Source organism: Varanus komodoensis, unplaced genomic scaffold (assembly GCF_004798865.1).
Source record: "Varanus komodoensis strain SLA01 unplaced genomic scaffold, ASM479886v1 scaffold35, whole genome shotgun sequence".
NCBI classification, from domain to species: Eukaryota; Metazoa; Chordata; class Lepidosauria; order Squamata; family Varanidae; genus Varanus; species Varanus komodoensis.
In genome coordinates this window covers 2395719-2422294 of record NW_025335856.1, presented here as the reverse complement: position 1 = coordinate 2422294, position 26576 = coordinate 2395719, and the positions used below count along the sequence as shown (strand labels likewise).

General features: G+C 41.0%; 1 protein-coding gene across 2 annotated transcripts in view; it reads right to left on the bottom strand.

The window, feature by feature from the left end:
- The window catches only part of PAX5 (paired box 5), a 242295-nt gene extending 220864 nt beyond the window's left edge, over positions 1 to 21431 (bottom strand). For both annotated transcript variants that reach the window (XM_044439545.1, XM_044439546.1), the window contains exons 1-4: positions 21389 to 21431; positions 13644 to 13809; positions 8115 to 8312; positions 1100 to 1164 (exon numbers count right to left, since the gene is read on the bottom strand). In XM_044439545.1, coding sequence (XP_044295480.1) covers positions 1100 to 1164; positions 8115 to 8312; positions 13644 to 13809; positions 21389 to 21431 — 472 coding nt within the window. The remainder of the gene's footprint in view (positions 1 to 1099; positions 1165 to 8114; positions 8313 to 13643; positions 13810 to 21388) is intronic.
- Positions 21432 to 26576: the final 5145 nt, after the last annotated feature.

The following is a 26576-nucleotide window of genomic DNA, read 5'->3' as shown; positions in this document are numbered from 1 at the left end:
GATCTAGCTTGTGGGTGGGCTATTTCAAAATAAGAACATTGAGGATCACTTCCATGTAGCTCAAGTTCATATTTAAGCAAAAGTATTCAAAATTAAACCAGTTCAGCTGTAGTGGAAATCAAAGAAATTAAACTGGTTTAAATCCAAGCACTTCAGTTTTGCTGGATTATGGATTAGGCTGTTTGAATTTGAAACATAATGTGAACTACTCAGACAGCTTCAGTAGAAAAATGCAATACATGAAATGAAATTTTAAAAATTACAGCTCAGAAAAAACTGAAGTGGTGTTAAAATCCAAATCAAATTTAGTGAGTTCAGAGAGTTTGTTGTTTTTAAAGTGAAAAGAGGCAGTGAAAATCATGCAATGCCAGGCTGTGGAACCCTGCTTCACAACCCCACTGAGCAGAAGTACTTCACTTTCCCACATTTGGTTCAGTAGGACTACATTGATTAGAATATATTATACAGGTAGTTTGACTTCACTGAATTAATTATAAGCAAGTTTATGCTCCTGTGTCAGAGACACACCAGGAAAATAAAACTCAACCTGATACAAACTCCATCACTCTTCAATAACTAGAGTTAGATGATATGAATCTGAAGTAGGAAAGAAAAATGAAGTGGGGGTGGGGGAAGCAGAGGAAAGTTTTAAAAGTTTTGCTACCTCTTCACTCAAAATTGCAAGTGCACAAAGAATTATGGAAGGGTTGGTTGATAGAAGAAAAAAACACATTCAAAACTACTTACTGACTAATGATGCAGAAAATGTTATGAATAACTATCCCTTTCTTGATTTATTACTTTAATTATCTGACATTCTATAGTCCCCCATTAGTGGGATGATTTTTTTTTTTTTGGTTTAGATTTCAATTTTCTGTCTCATGGTGAAAGCTATTTATCATAATAATCAGTAAAATTCAAAACCTTTTAACAGTATTTATAAAATTCATTTACCATGTTCAGCCCTTGGAGAATGACAAAGAAGGTGCATTAGTACGTGTGCTGAAGTGTTCTGTGCAGAATTATCTGCCCATAAGAGTGATTAAAAGTTCTTTAGAATGAATTGCCATATATATATATATATGTAAGTTTCCCTTACCTATGCTGTGACTGGAGGCTGGAACTTGTTGGTTGGGTGGTTGCTGTACCTTTGTTCGTATAATCCTGCATAATAGACAAATGGCTACTTACTATTAGGTATACAACAATAGAAAACAAATTAGCTGTGCAACATAATTAAGCATGATGAGACTGCATGCAAATGATTTCAATTAATTACTTTTGTATTTCCCAAATATAATTTGTGAATATCTGAAAAGCCAGGTGATGCTGAGAATTAACTACATGTGATATCAGTCACTACTGAAAAAACTGGGAAATATATATCTGTTTTAAGATATTCACAATATTAATCTGGAATTGCGTACATTCCCATGTGAATGTCGCCATACTCAAAGGTTTAGACATTCGCTGTAACATAAATGATACTGTCCCATCAAAATAAAGTAAAAGAACGGCAGCTGAGCAAATGCAAAGAATAAATCTAGAGCTCAAATGTAAGATGTCATTTCTGCACAAATATACCCACCCTGATCCCCGCCACCTCTAATCCACAGAAAGTTGAACTGCGCATAAATCCCACAGATACCAATAAGCCTTAAACAAGTTGTAGCTATATATTATTAGCAATAGTTAACATCTTGCCTTGTTTATTTGAATGGGACTTAAATATGATGAATTTCATCACCTTTGAAGCAAAATGTGGCAATTGGTGTGGGTTTACGGGTGATTGGTGCTTTGGCATGAGACATGATGTGCTAGCAGCACTTGCGCTAATCCAGTCAAAACGGCTATGATGCCTCCAACCCCACAACAGGAAATACCCCATTATTACTAACTAGGTATTTCTCTTGTGTTTCCTCTGGGTTCACTCCCACTGAAGTACAATATGTACAAGTGCACTAACAATTCACAGCACCACAAATTAAGATTTTACACCACTTTATTTAATCTGATATATATTTGGCTGCATTCCTAGTTTCAAAATATTTACTGATGCCAGCACAGCCAGGTCCTTTAATGTTTCCCATTTCTACATGTATTAAATGTAAAAATTAAATGTACAGCAGATTTTAGGGCATCCATTCATGTGGAGATAGACAGGGAAGGAAAGTTAATATAGAATAAATAAGATTCTTACAATAGAAAATCCACAGTGGAGACATATGAAGAACTGTAAAAAAAGGAGGTGAACTCTTATGCCTTTTCTTAGTGGCATAGATGGGAATTTTGCCATTGATTTAAAAAAGAACAAGATTGATGCACTCACCACAGAGTGGTCTTTACTCAAACAGTATACCATTAATTGACATAATTCTCTGCACCATATAGATGCCCGCTTTAATATATTTCAGCCGGCAGCTTATGGGCTGATGATTTCCTCTGTGGGTAGGTAACTAGCCACATTTCCAGCTTTTGCCTGGTTATCACCTAGTTTGGGGGGGTTTTTTGTGTGTGTTTGGTATATTCACACAATAACATCTACTGTTGTTTTAAATACTTTTCTCTTTGAGGCACAAGTTGTTTGGGCGTAGCTCTAGGTTGTAAGAATGCAAGACCAAAGCCAAGCCTCAGGCAGAGCCTGTGTAAATTCCCCGGTATCTTTGCATCCTGGATAACTGAGTGGATCTGACCACACCTGGCACAGTGATACAATTATACACCTTCAGAACAGCTGACCGGAAGACTGAAAAATAAGAGCAGCAAGGTAAGGGCAGAGGGGCAGCAGGAACTTTTAGGATACTTCAATTAGTTACCACGTAAGGTGGTACAAGGTATGAATTAATACGTTATGAAAATAGAGAATGTATTAATTAAAAAAGTAGCAGGAGTCCATTGCTGATCATTTCCAACTAGAGAAGAGAGTCTTGACTTCTGAATTCTGCTGGAATGGCATAGTGGCTTTCCTTTTGGAAGTTTTGTGCCACAGTCAGCTGGAAGAAGCTCAGAAGGTGTCACTCGCACTGCTGCAAATCACTAGGCTTGTTTCCCATCAGCTATGCCTCAACATGTGACCGACCCATATAACCTGTACCAGTGGGATCATTATGTATGAATACTTGGCCACGGGAACCAAGCAGGTGAGTGTTCATGCTGGCATTTACATGGGGCTCAGTGGAAAGCTGCTGCAAGGTCTTCCTCCCAGCACATAATTTAAGCCACGGACTGACAGGACTTCAGTCATTCTTTCCCCTTCCTTCAGTGCTAGAGCTCAGCACTGGGAGGTTTAAGACAGAAGTGCATGGGAGTACAGAGAGCACCTCCTTCCATATGTAGGACTGGGGACAGAGGGAGGTAGAGTTCTTTCATCAGCGGTGGTGACTTCCAGGCATTCTGGAGATGTATCAACATCTTGTTTTATGACATTAAGCAGAAGGACCATTTTTCAGATTATAAATGTATTATGTACATTAGTATTTTCCCTTCCACTTCCTATTTAGGCAGCAGGAAGTTCTCACATGTTTATCTGTCTATCTAGACATATCATATGATAAAGAAGTCACTGTGGATATTAGTAGGTCTAAAGGGGAAGAGTTGCCTTCACGTAGGATATAGCTTTTTTCACTGCCCAAATACTTTAGCCCCTGTGGATTTGGCGACCTGTAGGAGTTCTTCGTAGGTGAGTGGCTCCCCACTGATACCTCGAGTGGGTGGTTTCCTCTTGATCCTTCACATAGAAGTTTGCTGTGGATCATTATGGGGAGCATGTCCAGTGGGGAATGAAATTACTGGGAAGCCACTGATGGCAACAACTCCCTGGTGTGCATCCACTCCAGGTGCACAGAGAAGTATTTTCACTTCACATTCAATACCTAAAGCACTATAGGACAAACATGAGTGCCACCTACAGTATGACTCATCCCTGAATAACAAATGGCTGTATCGCATTAGGTTTTCACAGAACAGGGAAACTGTTTTCCTTTCCTTTGCCCCCACAAACTTCTCAATGTATTCTCCTTGTAGAATTTTTTAAATGTCTCAGCAGTACTTTTCATATGATGAAAAAGTAAGTGTTTGGTGAAAAGAGACATAGCCCTTAATGTTGGTATATTTAACTCCTGCAAGGAACGCTAAACTTGCCCTTGCCTAGAAACTGTAAACGGTACAGTTAGTTCATAAGAGAAGGTCAGCTACGGGGTAATATAAAAATAACAATAGAAATAATAACAATAGTAATGACAATAAAAGCACACTCTCTTTCTCTGTGTCTGTATGTGCCCACATCTGTCTGTCTGCTTCTGTCTCCCTGCTTGTACTTTATCATCTGAGAACTGTAAAACTCTTCATTCACTAGGGGTGAATTCAAGTTTACTTGTCATCCTGCAAACATTTTTTTACTCCACAGCAGACAAAGAATGTATGCAGAGGCCCAGCTGAGCCTGCACTGTGTTTTATCAATTATTGGAGTAGAACCGGACCCTGCTGTGAATACCAGATCTAGAGGAATGAATTGAAAAGATAGAACAAGCAACTTCTAATACTTCAATTCCAAACACATTACTGACTCCTAATTCCATTGATTTTGGTGCATTTTAACTTCCACATAATGAACTTCTTAGACATAAGTATAAGCTACACTTGGAAATCAAAGTTAACATGGTGCCAGAGTTTTCCATTTTTCAGCAGAGGTAAAAGAAAGGAAGCTAACAATCTCAGCCTCTTTGGGTAGATCTAATAGCAATGCTCACAGCTAATTTTCATACTTTTTTCCCCTAAAGGTGAGCAATAGGCAATATATCAAATTCTGCTTAAGCCCCTCACATATACAGGACAGATAGATATATACTAGCCACTGCTGTAGGGTTTTACCTCATGTATACTGGACCAATCAGTTTTGCTTACTTATCCTCCATTTTACTGCTAATCATTTTCCAATATCAAACTAGAGGCCTGCATCAGCAGAACAGAGGAGAGGGCAATATTATTGCCACCTATGCCACCTCCCATCATTTTAAGATGTTCTTTTAATGGAAGGACACCAATTTAATAGAGCCACTAGAACTCCCTTGCAAGTTAATTCTAAAGTTCCATCTGTCCCAATATTCTGCTTCCAGCTATGACCACTGAGATACTGGATTCAAGTGCTGGATTCTCATAAGATGATAGCGCAGCAAGGATCAGTCTTCTCCTATTGCTTGTCCTCAGCATATGCAAACAGATTATATTGCAAAAGGTATGCAAATGCATTAGATATATCATTAAATATTTTGCAAAGGAGAAAATGGAACACACAAGCTACTACATTTATTCCTCACTCATCTTGTGTTTGCCTTGCCCTGCCCTGTTAAGCCCCAAAATAAATCACAGGTCGCATGACACATTTCTATTGCTAAGACTACGCAATCTAGTCCTCTAAGCAACTTGGATGGGAGATAATGACCATACATAAAAACATTAATGCATCCATATGCAATATAACCATATGGGCATACGTGTAATAAGGAAATTCCCCCTGGACTTGTTGCTTCCCATCGCTACATAGCTTTAGATTGTAAGTTCCTTGGGGGAAGACCTGTCTATTTACTTATGTTATTCCAGAAAGAGTAGCAGAAGGGGAATCAATCCTCCAAAATCCCTACTATAAAATGAAGACAAGACAAAGGTGAAGATAGCAGCAAGTCTATTTTACAGTCCAGAGAACTTTGTTATTATATGAAGTATTCTCCATTAATAACTTTGGTAAGAGCAGACTAGCAGAAACATCAACTGAAAAGTTAAATAAGAAGTGAAGTTATGTGAGCAATCCTGCATGGATGGGAGTAAGTCTCACTGAATCCTGCAGAACTTGCTTCCATGTAAGTAAGTACTTGTTATGGGATGTGTATCTTGTAAGAGGAAGGCTGATTGCAGAGGAGAGCCTATCATTTCTGGAAAGAATAAATTATAAATATTCTTTTCAGGCAAAAATGAATTCAAGCAGCTCAAACCAAAACTCAGAAATATTTAGAATTCTGCCAGCAACTCTGCAGTGGCATCAATGGGACTAAATTGGCTTAAGTTCCTCCATTTTCTCTTAATTGGGTGTAGGTCAAGCTGTTATTTTACATTTCAGGTTTGGCCAAACATTCTTCCTAACTGTGTGTGCAATATGCAAAAATTATACCGTTTCATCCAGCTGAACACCTCAGAAACATTTAATTTGCCCACAATCCCACAGTGCTCACAGCAGTGGAAGCAGAAACCATGTGAATATACTAAAGCATATTAAAATACCCCAGATCTGGAAAGTGCAGATAGTTATGCTCTGTCGTCCCTACATCAGCACTTCTGGTTAAGGCTTGTGATTTCAAAGTCCACTTTGATTGTTCTGAATGGTACTATAATTAACAGTTGGACTGAAAGCAAAGTTAGTTTCACTTTACATCTACTGAATTTGATGGGACTGAATTAGGACTGGGTAGTCTCAATGATTTCAATGGGATATAAATGTAAATATTTTTCTTCAGATAATTAATACTCATGAAGCTGTATATTTTCACTGCAAAATACACAGTGAAAAACATGAAATTCCACAAAAAAAAATGGGCAGATTTTCTGTTTGTGTCCTGACCTTTTCATCTTTGTCTGTTTTTAATCATATGGGAAATTGTTAAATGTTTAATCACAATACCAAAGCTGTCTGAATCTTTAAATAGATATATGAAATAATTCAACTCTTTATTATGCATCAATCAGTACAAATGGAATTGTATCATTCACTAAACTGAGAAAATGTAAGTGAAGTTGTATGGAAAGTATATTCAAGTTCGTTGTTTATAATATACAATGTTATATATGTGTGGTGGGTTCTCTAAATATAAAACAGACTTTATCATTTTAAAAATTCAGCTCACATATATTTCAGTACAAAATACTGCAGGTATGAAAACACTACAGTATGACAGAAGGTTTCATGACACAAATGCTATATATGAGCATCTTCAGCAAATACAAGTTTTCTTTGCCTTATGTAAAGGGAAAAGGCTAAGCTTGGGACTTTCAGCAGTACCTGTTAAGCTTGACTCATCCTGAAGGCTGAATGCACACACCAAAATCCTCTAAAATGGCACAGAGGAGTCTCAAACACCCTACCGGCTTGGAGGGGAACAGAAAAGACTGAAATCAGAATTTCAGTCCAGCTTTGAACCATACCACAGCCTTTAATACTAAACACATTTTGTGCCTCAGGAATTAACATTATAATTCACAAGTGATATGACCTGCAGAACATCTATTTGGAGCAACAACTATGGAATAAATGATTGCAGGTCACAGTCCAACAATGTTTCAGCTCTCTCATGAAATACATACCTTGGAACAGGGAATGGAGGAATGTAGTAACTACAATTATACACATTGAGACAGTGACAGCTTCTTGAGAAAAATCAGTTAATTGGCATTCTATTCATAATCATGACTGTTCATGCACTGGATGGTTACAATTTCCAAAGCCTAAGATTGCACTTTATATGCAAGTTTCCCAATGTATTTTACAAAATTAATAATTAGAATTAATGATATGTAAGATTTAATAACCACATTGCAGAGGCCAATAAACTCCAGGTTCTCCAACATTTGTTGCTGGTTATCAGTAGATTCACTGCTAGTTTGCTCAAGTTTACTTTCAATAAATTTATAATAAAGGAGAAAGGATAATCTAGAAGAAATGTGGTCACTTGGTCTTTGTCCTGGTACCAAGACTAAGCCTTCCTCATGTTCCAGTCCATATTCCAGAGTTCTAAATTCACAATATTTTCCATTAAATTCCAAGAGAAGGTTACCAGTTTTGTTCCTCCTAATTCTCACATTTCAGAGTATGAGAGAGGAGATGGGGATAGGAAAAGGGACATTCAGGACTGAGGCTTTAATACTTCTGTGGGGATAAAATTTCATATTGCCCCATAATGGTATGTACACCAAGCATTAAATGGAAAACCTACCATATGCATTCCCACATCTACATTTTGTACATATGAACAACTTTGTAAATAATCAAAATAGTTTTGTAACAGTATCTGATAATTACAGTATACATTACCAAAAGGATCTCCTTCATACTGCCAGAAGATTCTTACCTGTTAATTGAGCTAACGCTGGGCACCGTGTCATTATCACACACTCGCTCTGCTAAAAGTCTGTCCCTGATCTCCCAGGCAAACATGGTGGGGTTTTGGCGTTTATATTCTGCAATTTTTTCTACTACTTTGGGTGTGGCGACCTTTGGTTTTGACCCCCCAATAACTCCAGGCTTAATGCTTCCAGTCTCATAGTACCTAGGGTGAAATTTCAGGAAAGAAATATATATATATACATATGTATTTAGAATCATTTCACAGAAAGGTTTTTTCAATAGATATGACTATTATACATTCTAACATTATGGAAATTATAAGACATAAAGACCAAACCAAATTAAATTGCACAGATTTCAACTGGAAGGATTTCAACTTGTGCTTAATTCACCCACAATAAACCAATACGACTTAAAAGTATATTTTAATTTCACCTAATTCATGCCCGTTTCTTGCTATTATACACTATTTTATATACAATAATGTGTGTGAATATGCACGTGGTTGCCCACATGGCCACATGACAATAAAAATATTGAGTTTAAAGAACCAAATAGAATTGAAAATTAAATGAAAATATGCATTATGAGTTTGTGACAGAAGCAACAATAACATAAATTATCATTAACATTTAATTTAATTTTATATTTCCACTGTAGTAAATTGCTGTGGAAGGCTTGCCAGAATTTTTGGAACTAAGTGGTAAATAATATCATGAAAAAAAAGTGTAGTCAAAACAAATGCATCAACGTTAATTCTTTTTTACATTCTTTTTTCATTCCTAGCTGTGCAGTGCAAAACTATTTTTTTTCCTAACTGCTCTTCTATGGGTATAGAGAAAGCCCATTGTTTCCTCTTTTTCAAACTACAACCTTTACCACTAAGACCTTCTGGGCTATCAATAAGCTGTATTTAAAGGCTGTTCTCTTCTGTAACAAGTGCAATTCAGTAACAAAACTGCAAATAGGATCTACCAAGCACTTTCCCCACACAGGCTCAAATAAAATGAATGAGGTAATACTGGAGGAATATTTGGTAGTACGGAGATTTTGAGTCTTGCACTCAGCTGTTATAAACTACAGCAGAGACTACCTGGGTCTCTGGACTCATATTGTTGAGAACTGGCATGAAAACAAACCAGAAGACACTCAACAGAGAATCCAAACAAAGAAAAGCCAGTGATGTGTACACCATGCTCTATACTGCAATTTTAGCTAACCAAAGTATCCCTAATGAATAAGGTCACAAAGCCATACTTTCAGGAATTTTTCAAAAAGCTAACACACCCAAGTCATATTAAAATAAGATGAATTTACATTTTGTTTCCTATGTGCTGTGCTACAATTGGGCAGCATACAAATGCAATGAATGAATGAATGAATGAATGTGAGACACAACTGATATTCGGACCAAGCATCTGGCTATAATTTAAGGTCCATAAATTCATGAAGCTACACATTTTTTACAACTGAAATCTCTCCTTGGGTACTTTGCGGTCAATCCTAATATCTTTGATAATCTGGATGGCAAGACACTAATCTGAAATTCTAGAACCATTAAAATCAATAATGATCTTGCTGTTTATTTCAATGTGATATAGTTTGTTAACTAGTCCTACTATTCCCACTTGATCTTTGGGAATATTGTTTGCTATTCAATTCTAGCTTGTTTGAACAATGCTAGGGATGAAACAAACCAAGTTTTATTGTACCTTAACCTTTTCATCGGTGTCTTCTGTTATACTGAAATTAACTTAAGTGTAAAGATTTCTATCACACACATTGAGCTGCATCAAATAGTTACTAGTGTATATTTGTATGACAAAATACTCCATAGGAAATAGGTCATTTAACAGTCTTTGTAGGCTGACCCTTCAGTTTAATCAGCCCCTCTCAACTGAGTTAAAATAAAGAATTTCCACTTAAACCAGTTTATCTCATCAAAGCCAACAGAAGCAAATCAGATTCAGCGGAGGCAAGTGTACCTTCACTGGGATAGATATTAAAATCCTTATAAACCTACTTTCAAATTATTCATAGGATTAATTATTATTTGTTTTTTGAAATGGAAAATGGTAGATTTGCTACATATTCATCCACATCCTTTGTCCCTCACTGATTGCTGTATGATGGTTGCCTTCTGTTTTGGAATTATGGGTAACATTCAATGCTACTCATAGAATAAACCCAGTGAAATGAATAAGATGCGAGTTAGTCACACCTAACTCATTCACTGGGTCCACTCTGTGGTTAACACTGGATACTGCCCAGTGAATAGTTCAGGAGCACTTCAGGAGCACTTGATAATAAACTTACAGGTTATATATAGCACTTCAGAGTTTTAATACATTTCACAGCATCCTAGAAAAGGATCCTAACAGCAATCCTATAAAGTAGGTCAGCATTATTATCCCCATACCACAGATGGCGTGTGGGCTGCAACTGTGAAAGAATGGCTTATCCTAAGCCACCAGGTGAAAAAATCACAGTGGTGAAATTTAACCCAGGGAGAAGCCAATTAATAGTTTCACACCTAGGCCACAACCCCTGTTGCCGAATGTTGTAACACTGGGCAAACAAAGCAAATTTCGAGTGGACCTGATCTCAGAGCATATTTTGTCAGTAGGTCAAACTACTATACTACTTATAGTTCAAAAATGTGGGTCAACAGGATTCTGCATCAGACTAACTACAGGGCTTACCAAAAGAAGTGGATCAAATTCCAAAAGTCCAGGATTCTGAAATGATCCAATGACTAAAGTAATTCTTATTTTCCTCTAATGCCACAGAGGTTAAATTTCCAGACTTGCATCAATGACAAATAATTTCCTTTCTACTATGAAAATGCACTCATTACAAGGTAACATACATACGGAGGAAGTCATAACTCCAGTCTTAATCAAAACAACCTCAGTCCAAGCCCATATTTAAGATTGGGGCAGTCCAATGACACTCAGTCTTGTTCTAGGATCATAATACATTTCCACCACAGATACTAACAACAGCAGTTTGCCTGCTATATCCACAAGTACCATCAACATTGATATAGTAGGCTCAGCAATACACTATTAAATCTGGGGGATGGGGGATGATGTTTATATCTTTGAATGATTCACAATTGTTGCTACTTCATTTTTGTCAAGGTTTAACATAAATATTGCAAATTCCAAACTGTGGCATCAAGTTTATTTTACATGTGGGTTCTCTTAATTTTTTTAGTCACACACACAGAGACGGAGAGAGAGCATGTGCACTCCAATTACAGTGACATTTTACCAACTGTAATTATTAGTTATGAAAATAATGAGCTATGAAATTCCAATTTATTGTTGACAACTTAAATGACAAAGCTCTGGAACTCAATTCTTAGCTCCATAGTAATGCAAATATATCTAGTGACAAATCTATTCAGAAAGAGTAAAACTGTTAGATGTTCTTTCTGGTAGATAAATGACTATCCTGTTTATTAGTTTATTAATTGATAGTAACAGAAACTGTTAGGTGATCTTCTAAGTGGCTGAAGGAGAAGAGAAGGCAGACTGTTGCAAAACTGACCACTGCCACTAAGAAACAGCAGTTAGTTTAAATTCCAAAGATTGCTGCAAAAACAAATGGCCTTTTGTGGCATCACAAATAAACAGAAAAATTTCTAATTGCACAGACCTAATGAAATTGGTGGCTCTAACAGGCTATTCCTTGAGTGTGCGCTCTTGTCTTGCTAATAATGTATCAAATACATTACAACTTTTAAGTCCCTAGCCCTGAGGTTATGTACTCAAGATCAAAGCCAACAAAGTTAGCTGAACACCTCAGAATAAATGCATTTTAGAACTGTACCTTGTTACCATGTCTTTTCACGCATGACAGTATAAAATCAGGACTGATTCCACTTAATCCACTAAATTGGAATTATGTCCAGTAGATATAAGATAGAAAAAATCCGGGTCTACTCTCTGGATTTCACAACCACAAAAGTGTACAGCAACAGAACAGATTCACAAAAACAAGACACCATGAAGAATAGATTTAGTGCAGATTTGTTTGAGGGTTAATATTAATGGCATAGGTTTAACATTCATAGTCAAAGAACTTCATGGAGTGAGATGGAAGGATGCTCTTATATAAAGGAATTTTAATTTACCTGCATTACTTTCTATGAGATTTCTGCTCTAATTAATGTGACAGTGCACATCTTTCAAGGGAGACTTTCTATGTAGAACACTAGCTACAAATCTTTACAACTGCACTATGAATAATAGTTTGTGTTTTCATGTGGAAAAAAGAGAGGTGGTAGTGGAGGTTAAAATATGTATACACTACTGAAACATATGTGTGGAAACATAGTTCTGTCCTACAGGCATTTACTCAGAAATAAATCTCTGTGTTTTCAATGGATTTTAGTTCAATGGAAGTGTTTGTGGATTTTAGTCTAAATTACACCTTATTGCAAAATAAAGGCAACTAAAACCTTCACCTTTTCTAAGGTACACAAATGGAAAAAAATAACAGAAAACAAAATTACCTATACAGATTTTTCCAAAGATATTCCAGAACACTCTAAAAACTAACACATTTATTGGGCCGTGCACTTTATGTATAGGGAAAAATGTATCGTGAATATGATGGAAAGCATATGTTTTTGCAAAAGTATGTAACAAATAGCTATGAACTAATTTTCAACTTATATCAGCTTAAAATATCTGGGCAGTTATTTTTAATCAGAATAAAACTATATATTTGTACTTGATGTTCAAAATCATGAGCTATGAGCATATTGTTCTTTGATCTAGGTCAAGTGCAGTCTGAAACAATACAAACTACACCCTTTATTATTTCAAAATATTGTAGTGTTGCTACATTAGCATATTTCTACTGTAAGCAAATATGGATAGACTTGACGTACATTTAACATTATGCTACCCTTTATTTTCTACTTGCACATTAATTCCAGTGAATGGATAAAAGTTGATTCAGATTGCTTGAGTTTTACAATCATCAGAAGAAACACTAAGGTCATAATCCAATATAGAGTTTAGCATGTTTAAGTTTATTGATTTTGATCCACTTAAACATTGTTAAATATTTTTTTGTTCAGCATGTCTGCACAATGATAAATTCAATGCTTAAAAAGCATGTTTCTTGGGCTGCAATCCTATTTCTACTTACCTGGGAGTAAACTCCAGTGAAGTCAATGGGACTTACTTCTGAGCAGACATGGCTAGCATTGCATTTAACTGAACAGTACATTGCCATAATAATGCACATAATGTACACATTTGCTCTCCTATTTAGCAGGCAGCATACCAAAACATGAAATTTCATTTCAGGAACATTTCTATGAAATATTTTCTTGCTTTGATTTATGCAAAATATGTGTGGATTTTTCTGAAATCCTTGTCAACCATTGGGTTGTCTCTCAAGAATTCTGCCCAGTCACCAGATGAACTGTTTTTTATAGTGGAATATTAGAACAGACAAACAGCATGGATATTTTCTCTTTAAGAATCAAACTGATTCACTGATATCCTTTTACCTTCCAAGAATTTTGCTGACACAGCCATGACTGACCCGTAGTTGCCTGGAAATGTCGCAGGGTCTGACACCTTGATGGGCAAGTTCCACAATCCTTTGGCGGACTACGTCAGGGAGTGGTCGACCATTCACAAAAACACCCCCTAACTGATTCACTCCTCCATGTCCTGAAACATATGGGAGGAAAACAAAACAAAAACAAAAACAAGCAGAGAAAAAAATACATTTTTGTGACGGTTTAGAAGATCCTTACAGAAGGCCTGTTTCAGCTATGGAGCCCCCTCTATCATTGACCGCTAAATAACTTCTAAACAGCATTCTGTAAAGTTTCAGCATTCTAAAATGCTGGCTATGGTTTATTTGCGGAGAGAAGAAGGAACAATGTTATTTATTGAAACCTAATTTGACACTGATAGCAATTTTACACTTGTGTAACTCTAATTATTTCAATAATTACCCAGGAATATGTGGCATTAGAATCAGGCCTCTGGTTTATAGAATCATCTCTCAAAAGTTATTTTTAAGCCAGCTCTGAAATCCTCCAGCAAGGCAAAATTGTGAATGATGGCTATCTGATTTAAGAGGCTGAAATCCTCAACACAGTCACTTTTAGGTACCATTAAAATAAATGAGATGTATTGCCATATTAATATGTTTAGATTAGGGTGCCAGTCTATCTTTGTGGCCAATTTTAACATATTTGATCCAAGATGGGATTTGCCAAAAAATTCAATTTTCCTTTCAAAATCAGTTTAATTGTGTCTTGTAGAAATATGTCTATATATTTAGATGGAATGCTAGATGGTATATAGAGTTTACAGAAGCTTTAGAAAATATTCGGATCCCATAAAAACTGGCTTAGTTAGCCTTTGCGTTTATTCTTTCTGTGTCTGCCTTTTCACTCCTCTCCTTTAACAAGGTGAAATATTTGACTTGTGTGAAAAAGTTCCCAGATAGATGAATAGAAGTTAACTGGGTAAAATCAATGCGGACATAATGTAATACCATATAACTTAAAGTGAAAATATAATTAACCTCCAAATTATTAATCATGCCAGCTACCTATAATAAGGAAATAGCAATGCTGAAAACAAGTAATTGCAATAACCAAGAACATTGGCAACAAGTGAACAAAAATACTAGCTCTATTTACAGAGGGCCTGAACTATACAGAATCTGTTGACAAGTTAAATTGTCTCTATGTTAAACAAATCAGCTACATATATAAACCATTTTATTTAAATTCGGTAATTTTACCTTTAATAAAGGCTGGCAGACTTTGCATTTATCTTCTAAAACCATCAGAATATATGCTAATCCCATATAAACCGTGATAAAGGTCTGTTTGAGTCAGCAAGGAACAACTTCTTACTAAATTTCCTGAGTATTTGTATTTGTTTCAGTTGAATAGATACGACTAAAAGACATTTTGCCCTGAAAATCAAGCTTGACACTTTCTGTGTGTGAGAGAGAGTATGCTTATGTTTTTGTGTTGGTTTCAGTAACTGACGCCTTCATCTTGAACTTAAAACTGTTGTCTGAACAAGGAAGTAAGGAAGGACTGTTTTAGTTAATTAACAATTACAGCCCAGTATGATGAAAGAATAGTTTTACCTACCCCCAACTGTGAGTTTGGTGCTACCAGAAATAGTATTTACTATACTGGCTACATAACTAAAAACCTTCCAATATTGCAAATTTCTTTGCAAAGTCAAATTAGACAAAAGGACTTTATACTTTCAGGTGTTGATGAGCTATACATTGGAATGTAATCTCTATTGATTTAAAATCCTAGTTAGTGTTGCAGTGGACTGGAAAGGGGTCTGATTTATCAGTACATTTGAACAGTCATATATCCCTACTCTAGCAGTTATGCAGTCTACCATTCCAAGTTCCTAGCTGAGACAGATAGACTGTTCAATGTAAACTGAACTCAAGAAAACTGAGTCCCCTGGACTACTTAAATAAGGACAAAGAAGGTAACATGTCAAACACCCCCCCCAGCCAACAACATTACATCCAGTAGATGACTGTTATTAAAATAATATCCAAATGTGAAGGTGATTAATATGAGAGGCAGGGGGAGGGGAACTGGGGACACAGAGTGGAACATAAATCTGGAAAACAACAAGGGGAATTTTTCTCATCCTGTTATATAAGGGATCACTAAGGCTAAGAAACAGTTTTAATTCCGATAATGAAGACAATCCCTCCTGGGCAACCTCACTCAAATATTTTAATAAAAGACAGTAATAATTGCAGACCTATGTCATGCTGGCTTGCTTAAATCCCAGTGATGTCAATGTGGTGTAATCTGCCTAACTGTCCACAGGGTTGGAGTCTAAGTAAACAGTTGATTAATATTACATGTGAGTGAAGGTTTGCGAGGCTGTGGGGTGGATAGTGCTTTTCCTGAATTATACACCATGGATTTATACAGTGCCTGAAACTTCTGAGCAAAAATAAAGAAATAAACATAGGAGCACAATACTAGACTAGTGGCCAGTCAAATTAGCAATCATGTTTAAGCAAGCTAATGTTTTAGATAAGTTAACCCACCCACTCCCCCCACACACACTATAGACAGACACAGAGGAACAGAGGAACATGCTATTCTTCTCCAGAAAGATGATTTCCCTTTTTCCCCTCCCGCACCTCCAGTAGCTCCGTTCCAAGCTGAAAGCACTTTGGGTTTGATCCATCTTGAAAAGAAAAGAAAGCAGGCAATCTGGGTTTCCACTCCAATGCAATCTGGACTGAAGAGAATGCCAATTCAACCCTCACCTACTAAGGCCAGGGTGGGATGCTGCTAAATCTGACAGATTTTTTTCTTCTTGGTGGGCTGGATCTGCAGTTGCTCTGGGGCATTAAAATTTAACATTCAAGCGTCACTAAAGAAGCTCCACACAGGTCCTTCCAAAGTCTCTTGCTGGCAGTTAAAGTGAAGTCCGGATTTATGCCGTTCATCTTTCTGGCTGGAGGAATTTATGGGATGGAAAGGGAATAACTAGTTCAAATGAAAAGAAAATGATCCATCCGTGGGGATGCTCTGGTGTATACCTTCTCTATTATCCGACAAAAATTCCCCATTAGCAGATAGAAGCTCTCAGTGTTTAATTTAAGGGAGAATGTGCAAAGAGTGTGTGGGGGAGAAGTGCTTAAAAAATAATGGGTCAGATTTTCTCCATTGTTTCAAGGAGCAGCCATGCACATTAAACAGAGGACACATGAGATCCAAGAAGGTCAGGTCATTCATCCTTTGGGCATAAGTTAGCCCAGCTCCAACTAATATTGCTTGTTGTTCAGCCTTAATACAAGGTTGGTGATCTTCTTGGGATAACTCCTCTGTCTTAGCGAAACCAGGTGGCAGTGATTTAGTAAGGCTAGGAAAGCTCTTCTGGACTGTACAATTCACTACTCAAGCAACTTTCACAAAGAAGCTGTGAGTTATGTGGGCACGCACCTGGGTGTGCATGTATTCTAAGAACACAAGGTGTGCTACATGTGCCAGTATCAAGAGTTCTGCATCCAGGTTTCCCATTTTCTAAAAATGTGCATACACATAGCCTATATTACAGATCTCCACAACACTCTGAGGGTGTCTGCTAAAGTACAGTTTATAAAAACTTTAATTAAATAAAACAATCTACACTGTGTATATCCACACATGCCTTAAATATTTCTATACAGATATGTGTATGCATCTCTGAGCTAAGTACCTATTATTATTATTAATCAATTAATAATGTTTTTATCCCTTAGTTCCTCAAAGACACTCAGAAGCAGATAAATAGACTCTCCAAAACAGGAGGAAAAGATTAGTGTGTATTCATTAAAAGGGCCAGTCGTTCTTAAGCATTAAATCTGCTGAGGTACAAAGTTTTTAAAGTTTGATGTATTACAAGTTCTGGTATCTTTACTGAAGTGTGGGTAGGGAAATACTCAAGAGTATTGGAGGAACAGAACTTGCAAACATTGCATGAAAACTCATTAGCAGTCTTTAAAAAATCTGTATTTCAATTTGACTTTAAAAATGAAATGACAAGTCAGTTCAGGCAGACAGGAAGCCTGTGTACTGCCCGTTGAAATTCACTTCCATCCTCCTTTACTGCACAGGATTTTATTATGATGTGTCCATACCTTGACTTTGGCCTTATCTACCCCATCTAAAGAGGAATCTTTTGCAATTTTAGCCTTACAATCACATGCAGCTATTTATCTGGAATGCATCCTCAAAGGTCTCCCTGACACAAGAGGTTCACCTGACTTAGCACTAAAAAAGAAAATAGGCTTCTTCTCAGTATAATACTGAATAATTTCTTCTTTCAGCTTTCAGTTTCCTGTGCACTCTAGTCTTCCAAAAATACGACTATCCATAGTCTATGAAGAATAAGGTTTATATGTTCTTGATGGGGAAGGGCAGGCATGCTGAACATTGCAGCAACTGAGACTTTGACTTGGAAACTCAACCCTTCATAGTTTGAACCAACCACTGCAGGCTGAGTATGCTGCAAAGTGCTACCAGCATCCAAAAAGGCTTTTATCCCATCTCAAAACTCTGAACTCTTGTTTGAAACACCTGCAAAACACTGACATCAGGCACAAATGGCCAAAGACTGTGTTAAGAATGTAAAACTTCATGGTAGGAAGAGGGAACCAAGATGCAAGTTTTTTCTCACATATGATAGATGTTGATCCTGGAGAGATTGTCTGGTTTAATCTTCTTTTTTACTGGTAAGGAAAAGATCTCTTTTCCGTTCTGTCCTGCTCTTGTCATGCTAATTGAAAAGCCAGGTCAATTCAGCCTAATTTGTCAAGTAACTCAAGTATGCAAAATTAGAAACTCTGGCTATTAACTAGCTTTACCTATATAAAATAAGTAGATGATGAATGAACTAAAGATGCATATTACTAGAAAAGATACATAGAAGGAGAGAAGCAGGAACACAGATAGGTTCTCACTCTATCCATTCTGATTTTCTTCCACCTGCAAAGGTCTATTTTTCCTCCTACCATGATGCTTCTATGCTGGGGCATAGTGCATTAAGGTTTCTCTTGCCAGTATGTTTTACTGCTTCTGATAGTTAAGGAGAAAATGTGTTTGTTTTTCCATCCTACCAAAACATGCATCGAGGCTGCTCTATAAAAACCTCCATATTCACTTGCCCAGGAACTAACCAACTTATCTAAAGGTGATTTTGCTGGCTTCTGCAGACTACTGAGTACTTTTCGTGTTTCTCTTTGTAGAGATCCCTCCCTCCCTTTGCTTAAGAGATTGTGTTTATCCAGTTCCAGCTCAAAAAAGATGTCTTGCTTCAGAGCGAACCGAAAAATAGATTCATATGAAATAGGTGAATACAGTACAGACTTCCAGGTTGTGCCTGGTTTAGAAAATCAGTGTGGGAGTTGAGTCAGGAGGGAAAACCTCATTTATTTTCTACATAGGAGGGATGAGTTTGTCTGTGCATTTTAAAATGTTTCAGAGCCCCTTCCAAAACAAAGTATGTTTTTTGATGAGGGATGCAGTGACACTAATGCATAGTTAGGCTATTCACCCCATTTCCTCTCCACACCTCACTACTTTGAAAATGAAATGCAACAACTGATGTCTTTCCAGGACAGCTTGAAATAACATGATTGTGAAGGAACTTACTTGTGTGTGCGCGTGTGCGCGTGTGCGTGCGTGCGTGCGTGCAGGGGAGCAACTCAGGGTGGACTGGCTGGTCCCTCTTTCATGTCTGTTTTTGTTGTTCTTAAATTCTTGAAGAAGGTATCGATTTATCATTATTTAGGTTAATGGAGGAAACCCTTAGTCCCCTGGTAGCTTCCCCACACATGCTCTCTCTTCAGATTAGCACAAAGGCAACTCAAGGAGTGTTGGGGGGCGGAAAGAGAACACTCCTTTTGATGTCCATTTTTAAAGCCTCTTTCCTCTGCAAGACTCTGCATGCACATGCTTGTGGTCTAATATAGTAGTCTCCGTTCTCTCTCACGCACACATTTTTAGATAATTTGTTATCCCTTCCCCCTCTCCCCCAGCACCTGCATTTTCTCTATATGAGAATTATTTTACATCCTGGTAATTTTACAATCTTATTTCTCTGTGTTGTGTGTATTGTGTGTCTAATGATGTAGTCTGAAATTGTTTTATATAGAAAAATGAATGGATGGATGGAGAGATAGATTAGATAGATCAGATAGACTTTTATTTAGAAAAGAAAATCCGTCTTGGCTAAAAGGCTGCTGTGCATAAGGGAAATGCGATTAGTTCTACCCTATATTTCCTTGAAATCTCTGGATCTAATCCGGCGTTTAACTCACCGTGAGAGAAGATGTCATTTCACATAACATTGTGTTAATGGATAAATCTCCTCCAACCCTCTCAAGCACAACAAATCTCAAGCAAACATATTACACTCAACCTACTAACTTAAAACAGCCAAGTTCCAATGTTTAAGGCCTTTTAAAACATTCTGCCTTACTCCATCTTGATATTTTAACCAATTTGATCTTTTTTAAAACATTGAGAAGAAAAATATTTTTATTTTTTTACGTGGTGGAACACTTTTCTTTATGAAACATATATTAAGGAAACATTAGCAACAGTATTCCACAGATTAAACTTTTTTGTTGCTTTTTGGTTTGGTGCAAATTTTCTATAGAAAAAGGATGAAGTTTCCAAAACACTTCAGAGATTCTTTAGAAAGGCAATAAAATAAGCTAGATGGTGGTAGTTATTTCTAAGGCCACTACCCAGTGCAATCCATATTTGCACACTAAACAGGAAAAATAAAAACTAAGGCAACCCTAAACACTCTGTGTGTGAGTGTGTGTGAGTGTGAGTGTGAGAGTGTGTGTGTGTGTGTGTGTGTGTGAGAGAGAGGGAGAGGGAGAGGGAGAGGGAGAGGGAGAGCGCGGCTGACACAAAGAATAACGGTCAATGGAAGAAAACATGCAAGGAATAAGTAAAAAAAAAAGGAAGAAAACGTACGGGAAGGCTCGTGCCTATTTCTAATTACTGTTAACTAGGTTCTTATGCAAAAGCAGATAGATCTGAAATAAATGAGACCAGCTTGAGATAAATCAGTTTAGAATAAGGGTGCCTGTAACATTGGAGGTTTTTTTTTCTTCTTTCAGTCTTGCTGTGGGTTTTGTTTCCTGCTCTAAAGCAATTAATTTGTGTTAAAGGACTTAGAAATCATGTTCTTTGGCTCACCTAAAGAGTATTATTTATTATTACTATTATGTAATTTAATATAAGCACAATCCAGTCGAAGTGAACCATTTTTTAAGTCCCACGGTGTGGGAAGTCGTAGTTAGGGACATGTTTCAAACCCTCCCAGAGAAAGCAATTAAACTTGGTAACGCTTAACTTCAGCTGGACTGTGTCCTAGATAAGGCGGTGGGGTTCTCACTGTCTCCGCACTCCTAACCAAGGGGTGTGCGTGTGTTTAACCGCCTCCAGAAACGCGGGGGACACGACTAAACCGGAGGAGGCTGCGAGCGGCGCGTCTCCATCCCGCCCTCCGGTGCTCCCTGCACAGAGGAGCAGGTCAAAGACCGCGGTGCCTCCCTAGCGATGCCCGAAGGCATCTCACCTACTGCAGCAGTGCCCCCCCGCCTCCCTCCGGCACTCCCAATTAAAGAAATAAACACTCCGGGCTGCTCTGCGAGCGGGGCGACGGCACGGGGGCCAGCTCGCTCCTGCAGCGCTAGAGAAAAATCGAACCAGCCGCCTCTACTTACTATGCATCGCTGCAAACGGGTCGTGCTTACAATGTATTTCCATCTGGGCTGGCGATCCAAGCAGCTCGAGGCAAGCTGTGGCAGTTTGGTTTCTGTTTGCTCTCGCACCGCGTTAAGCTAAACTCCCTGGGTTCACTTTTGTTTCTGGGGAAAGGGGTGGGGTGGTTTATTTCTGAGTGGACGGGCCAAGTGTTGCTTGCGGTAACTTCGCTTATAGAAAAGGAAAGAAAACCACCACTGCGTGACTTTAAAGGCAAGATCTCACTCCAAGCCAACGACAGGAAAGAGTGGAACCACAAAAATCCTCGGGGAAGTTAATCCTTTCCGATGGAGGGGCCTGGGGAGACGCGGGCACTCGGATGCCGCCGCCGCCGCCGCCGGTTCTCTTGAATCGCTCCCCGCCCGACCCCCCCGCCGCCCTTTCCAAGCTCGACCGTCTCCTGCTGCAAAAGGTTAGCTCCGATGAGTCACTCGCTTTGGCGGCGGCGCCGTTATTTTCCCCACCTCCAGGAGGAAAAGGCCATGAATCCCGTCCAAGGGGGAAAGAAAGAGCCTCCAGACGGGCAGCCGAGCCACCGCTCCGGCGCGCCGGAGGTCGCCCAAAGTGGAGAAAAAGAGACAGGCAGGGACGGATCACCTGCACATATTCCAACGTTATCCACGGCGGCTACTTTTCAGCCTACATCTCCCGTTTCCCTTCCCCGGGGGAAGGCGGCGACAGCGATGCCTCTGGCGCAGGCACGCGCTACCTAGGGCCAAGGGAAGAGCCCTGGGTCAGTCTTTTGTCTGAGCCGCGGTGGGGTGCCGGGTACGAATATGTCCCCCTTCCTCGTCCTTCCTCCTCCTCCTCTTCCTCCACAACCCTGCTCGCAATCCAGTTTGGAAGTATCAGCTAGGCTGCGCCTCCAAGAGAGGCGTAGGAAACGGCCTCCTGCCCGAGGAAGAAACAGCAGGCTGTGGACAGGTGTCTCCCCCTCGCCCGGCGTCCCAAGTCCTGAGGAGAAAGGGCAAGAGACGTCGAGCGGCCGCGGGAAGAAGTCGGTTTCTCCCCGTCGCCTTCGCGGGCTCCAGGGCGGGCGCGGGAGCCTCCGTCGCCGTCAGGGCAGCAGCAGAAGTTGTTGGCGGGAAGTTGCGCTTGGAGAGAAGCCAGAGGAGGTGAGGCGAAGGCGGCGGCAGCACGAGCCTGGCAGCGGCATCCCCGCCGCGCCAGAGAGAGCGAAGGAGGGAGCGAGAGGCGTGTTTTGCTTGCGGCGCGCGCCACGCTTTCCACCTCCCGCGCCCTTCCGCGCGCGCTTAAAGTTTGCCCGCTCCTCCGGCGGCAGGCGCGGCGCTCCCACGGCCAGGCGCGCGCCCTTGCCCGCCGAGGGCTGCAGAGGGGGCTCCGGCTCCGAGCGCGCCGAGGACGGCTGGCGGCCGGGCGTGTGTGTGCGTGTCTGCGCGTGTGTGTGAGTGCGCGCGCACGCGCGCGCTCCTTGCGTGCCTGTCTGTCTGTGTGTGTGTGTGTGCCTGTGTCTCTCCACCTGGCCGGCTCCCGCGTGAGGGAGGGAGCGGGCCGAGTCCCCCACCCCCGCGCGCGCTCACATGAGCGCGCTCACACGCGCGCGCCCCTGGCGCTCAAGCTCCAGGCGCCCGCAGAGTCGCTCTTCAACCCTTGGCAGCGCCGGGAGGCTTCGGATCTCCCGCGGCCTCGGCCGCCGTCACCGTCCGCGGCTCGTCAGCGCGCCGCCTCCATGGCGGAGGAAGGCGCTTCCCAGGGCAGCGTTCAGGACCCTGCTCCGTGTGGACAGCGGCGGCGGCGGCGGGGCTCCAGCCTCTGGGAGCCGGAGAGGGGCGGGGGGGCAGCCTGCCGGCCGCGGCCGCCGGCGTGGCCGTCACTCAGCTCCTCGCTCCAATCAGAAAAGTAAAGTTACGGCCCCGCGCGCATTGGCTGCGGGGCCCGGGGAGATCCGGCGGGGGTGGGGAGGAGGGGGCGGCACCTGATTAGCCGGCGGCGGAGCAATCAGCGCGGGCGGCGGGCGGAGCCCCGCGGGTGGGGAGCGTTCATTGACAAACTGGAGGGCATGGCGGCGGATGTGTACGCGCGCCTAGCCGGCCGCCGTGACCCGTCTTGGTCCCTGAAAGACGGAGGGCTGATGGGGGCGGGGGTGAACAGTGCCCGAGAACGTACTGTGTATCAGTCGATAAAGCCAATCACATCCCGACACTAAGCAAAAGCATGCGCTGCCCCCTAACCATGCACTCCTCGCGCCCGATCCTCGGCATGCTTACTCGGAAGTAAGCCCCACTGAATATAACGGGCTTGTTGCCAAGCTAAGTCTCTAAGCCTGCGCGCGCTCTCTCTCTCTCTCACACACGTGCATGCACAATTCCCCCCGTTTTTTCTACAAAAGTGAGCGTGAACTGTAGGAATCATCACAAGGAAACAGAGTTGAGGGCAGTGTGCTCTGTGTGCTGCATTTCTGAGCTTGGACAGGTTTGAAAGTGGTGAAACCAAAGTCTCCAATAAGAACTTGAAGTGGGAGAGAAAGGGGGGCCCCGCTTCTCATTCGCCCCTGTCCCGATCTTGAGGTTGCATTTCGAACAATGCAGCCCTTTTCTGCTTGGGACGGTCCCCCACGCCCCGCAACTCCAAAGGCTTCCGTTTCCTGATACGTGTGAAAATCTGTGAATAAGTGTCTGTAAGGTCTGATACACATTGGAATGTTCATTACTTGCTGACTGGAACGTCAAGTGGTGACTTCCATGGGGCGAATAGGCTATCGCCGATTCATCACGGCGGAAGCGACTTCCGTTTTTTCCTGTCACCGTAAACGCGATGCTTTTCAATAGTGCTTGGCTACGCACCCAGCTGTCAGTCATCCAGCCTAGGGTAACCATGCGTGACATTGATGAACACTGCATGTGTGAACCAGGCCTTGCGCTCTGCGTCCTATCCTGGCTGCCTGCGCTGGCGCGCGTGCGGAAGAACGCGCTCTGGTGGGTATCACTGTCCGCGTTAGGACGCGTGCCTCTGCCTGAAAGCAAGTCCCACGGTGTGGGACATACTTCCAGGGACAGGATTCGCGCCGTGTGTAACTTGCGTGTGCGGGGAAAGAAAAAGACATGAGTTTGATTGTGTACGTGTGCATAAGAAGGAGACCGGGGAAATGTGTGCGCCTACTTTGTGTGGCTGCGTGTGTTTGCCTGTACAAGCTTTGCGCTGCACGTTTCTTTAGCTAGGAGATGGAGAGAAGGACTCGAGACACGCACCCAAACGCCTCGGTCCGCCCGGCCTGGTTTCCTTCCGGTTCCCCGAGAGAGGGGGCCTTATGCACGTCTTCCCGGACCGCGGAGCACGGCGAGGGCTGTGTGGGGAGGAGCTGGGACACTGGTGCTTGGGTAGGAACTTGCTTCCTTTCGTCGGAGGTTAGGACAGCGCCTTTTCCTCTCAGGGAGGGCTCTGGCTCGGCCGGAGACGCCGCCGCGGGTCATGCACTCCAAGCGCGCCCCGTCCACCTGCCAAATCTGACCTCATCGATTTTGCCATTGAACTCCCATCGGCTGCCGGGGGCAGCTCGTCTCGCCAGCGGCCTCGGGACTGCCCTGGCCACGGAAGCGGGGCGCGTGCGGATGCGAGGGGGACGAGCGACACGCCCAGGGCCCAGGGCAGGGTTCCCGGAGCCTTCGTTTGAAATCGGAGCATTTGAAACCTTAGTATCCTGGTCCAGAACGCCTTCCTCTCCAGTCATGAAACGGAGTTGATTCTCACTTTAAGTTCCACATTTTAGAAGAAAACTAATAAGATGGGTCTTCAAAAAAAGGGGGCGGTTATTTTTTGAATCCTGTGACGATTTTTAAACGTGCTTTCTTAAACCATCAGAAGGCCGCTGCCTTTATAAAGCCGGTCTGAACGAGAAAAACGAGATAAGAATCGGTAAACAGGGGAGCGCTGCCTCGCCTTGACTTTAGGAAGGGCCCAAGATGCACACCCGCCTCCACCGGTTGTCCTTTATGAAGCTCGTTTAGCTTTCTTTTAAAAAGAAACATAAAACGCCACCACTAGATGCATGCATCGACCGTGCATATTTTAAATATTCTTGCATGCATGGAAATGCATATAGGAGTATGCAATGGAGAATAGTACATAATCTTGTGGATAGAGGTAACTAAGGCAGTGATCTTAAGCCAGAGGTAGGTCTTCTTGAAAACCAACGACGTGACTTCAACCTGGACACCCTTAGGAGCCACATACGGATGGAGCCTCAGTGACATTGATGAGATTTCTATCCAAGTGCATGTGCTTCAGAATGAAGGACACACACACAAAGACTTCGCTTTGCCATGCAATGAAACTAAGTGCCTAGATGTGTGTGAATGCAATCTGACAGGCAAATACATTTTACTGTGCTGTGATTAAAACAATTCCTGTGATGGAACCATTGCTTATGTATTATGGTACTATATATGGGGGGGGCAATGATCCTCTCTGTGTGTCATATGATATGCTCCCATCTATTACAGTTGCCATGTATTTGTCATGTACATCTATATGTGAATATGGTAATGAGTCTTGTATAATTACAATGTCTTTTTCCTGTGTTCACATATTTGATTGTATAGGTGCAGAATAACTGAGCTGTATGCATCTGTACCTACTGATGTTACAAGAGTTATACTGCAGATGCTTGGTGCATTTGTATCTAATTGATGCATCATAAATGCATACTTCGTAATGTATAATTAGCAAGGTATTATTGTTAAAGACTATACAATGCAATCCATAACCCATTGGAGTCAAAGGCAAAGCATCCTTTGATTCTAACTAATGTTTTTACAGAGAATGACACTTGGTGTTTTCACCCTCCTTGATGTGAAGTACTTTTTTTAACACACACGCCATCCTCCAAAGATGAACATGTTTTTCCAGAAGCAGTTATGCGGTGATGATTTCAGAAGGACTTGGTGCTCAGCAAAGACTCACTTGCTGAATTTCTAGGCCTGCCTGTCTGAACAAAGAGTTGGTTCCAAGGCATATGTTCACAATTTGTCTCGAAAATCTGCTTCCATGTATATAGTCTGTGACAGATAATAAACTATGTGTGTATTGTAAATATAGGCAAGCCAGCAAAAAGAATCACTTTTATGGGATCAAAATCACTTGAAATGTCACGGGCATTCAATGTACAGGTTACCCTGTCCCCATATGTAG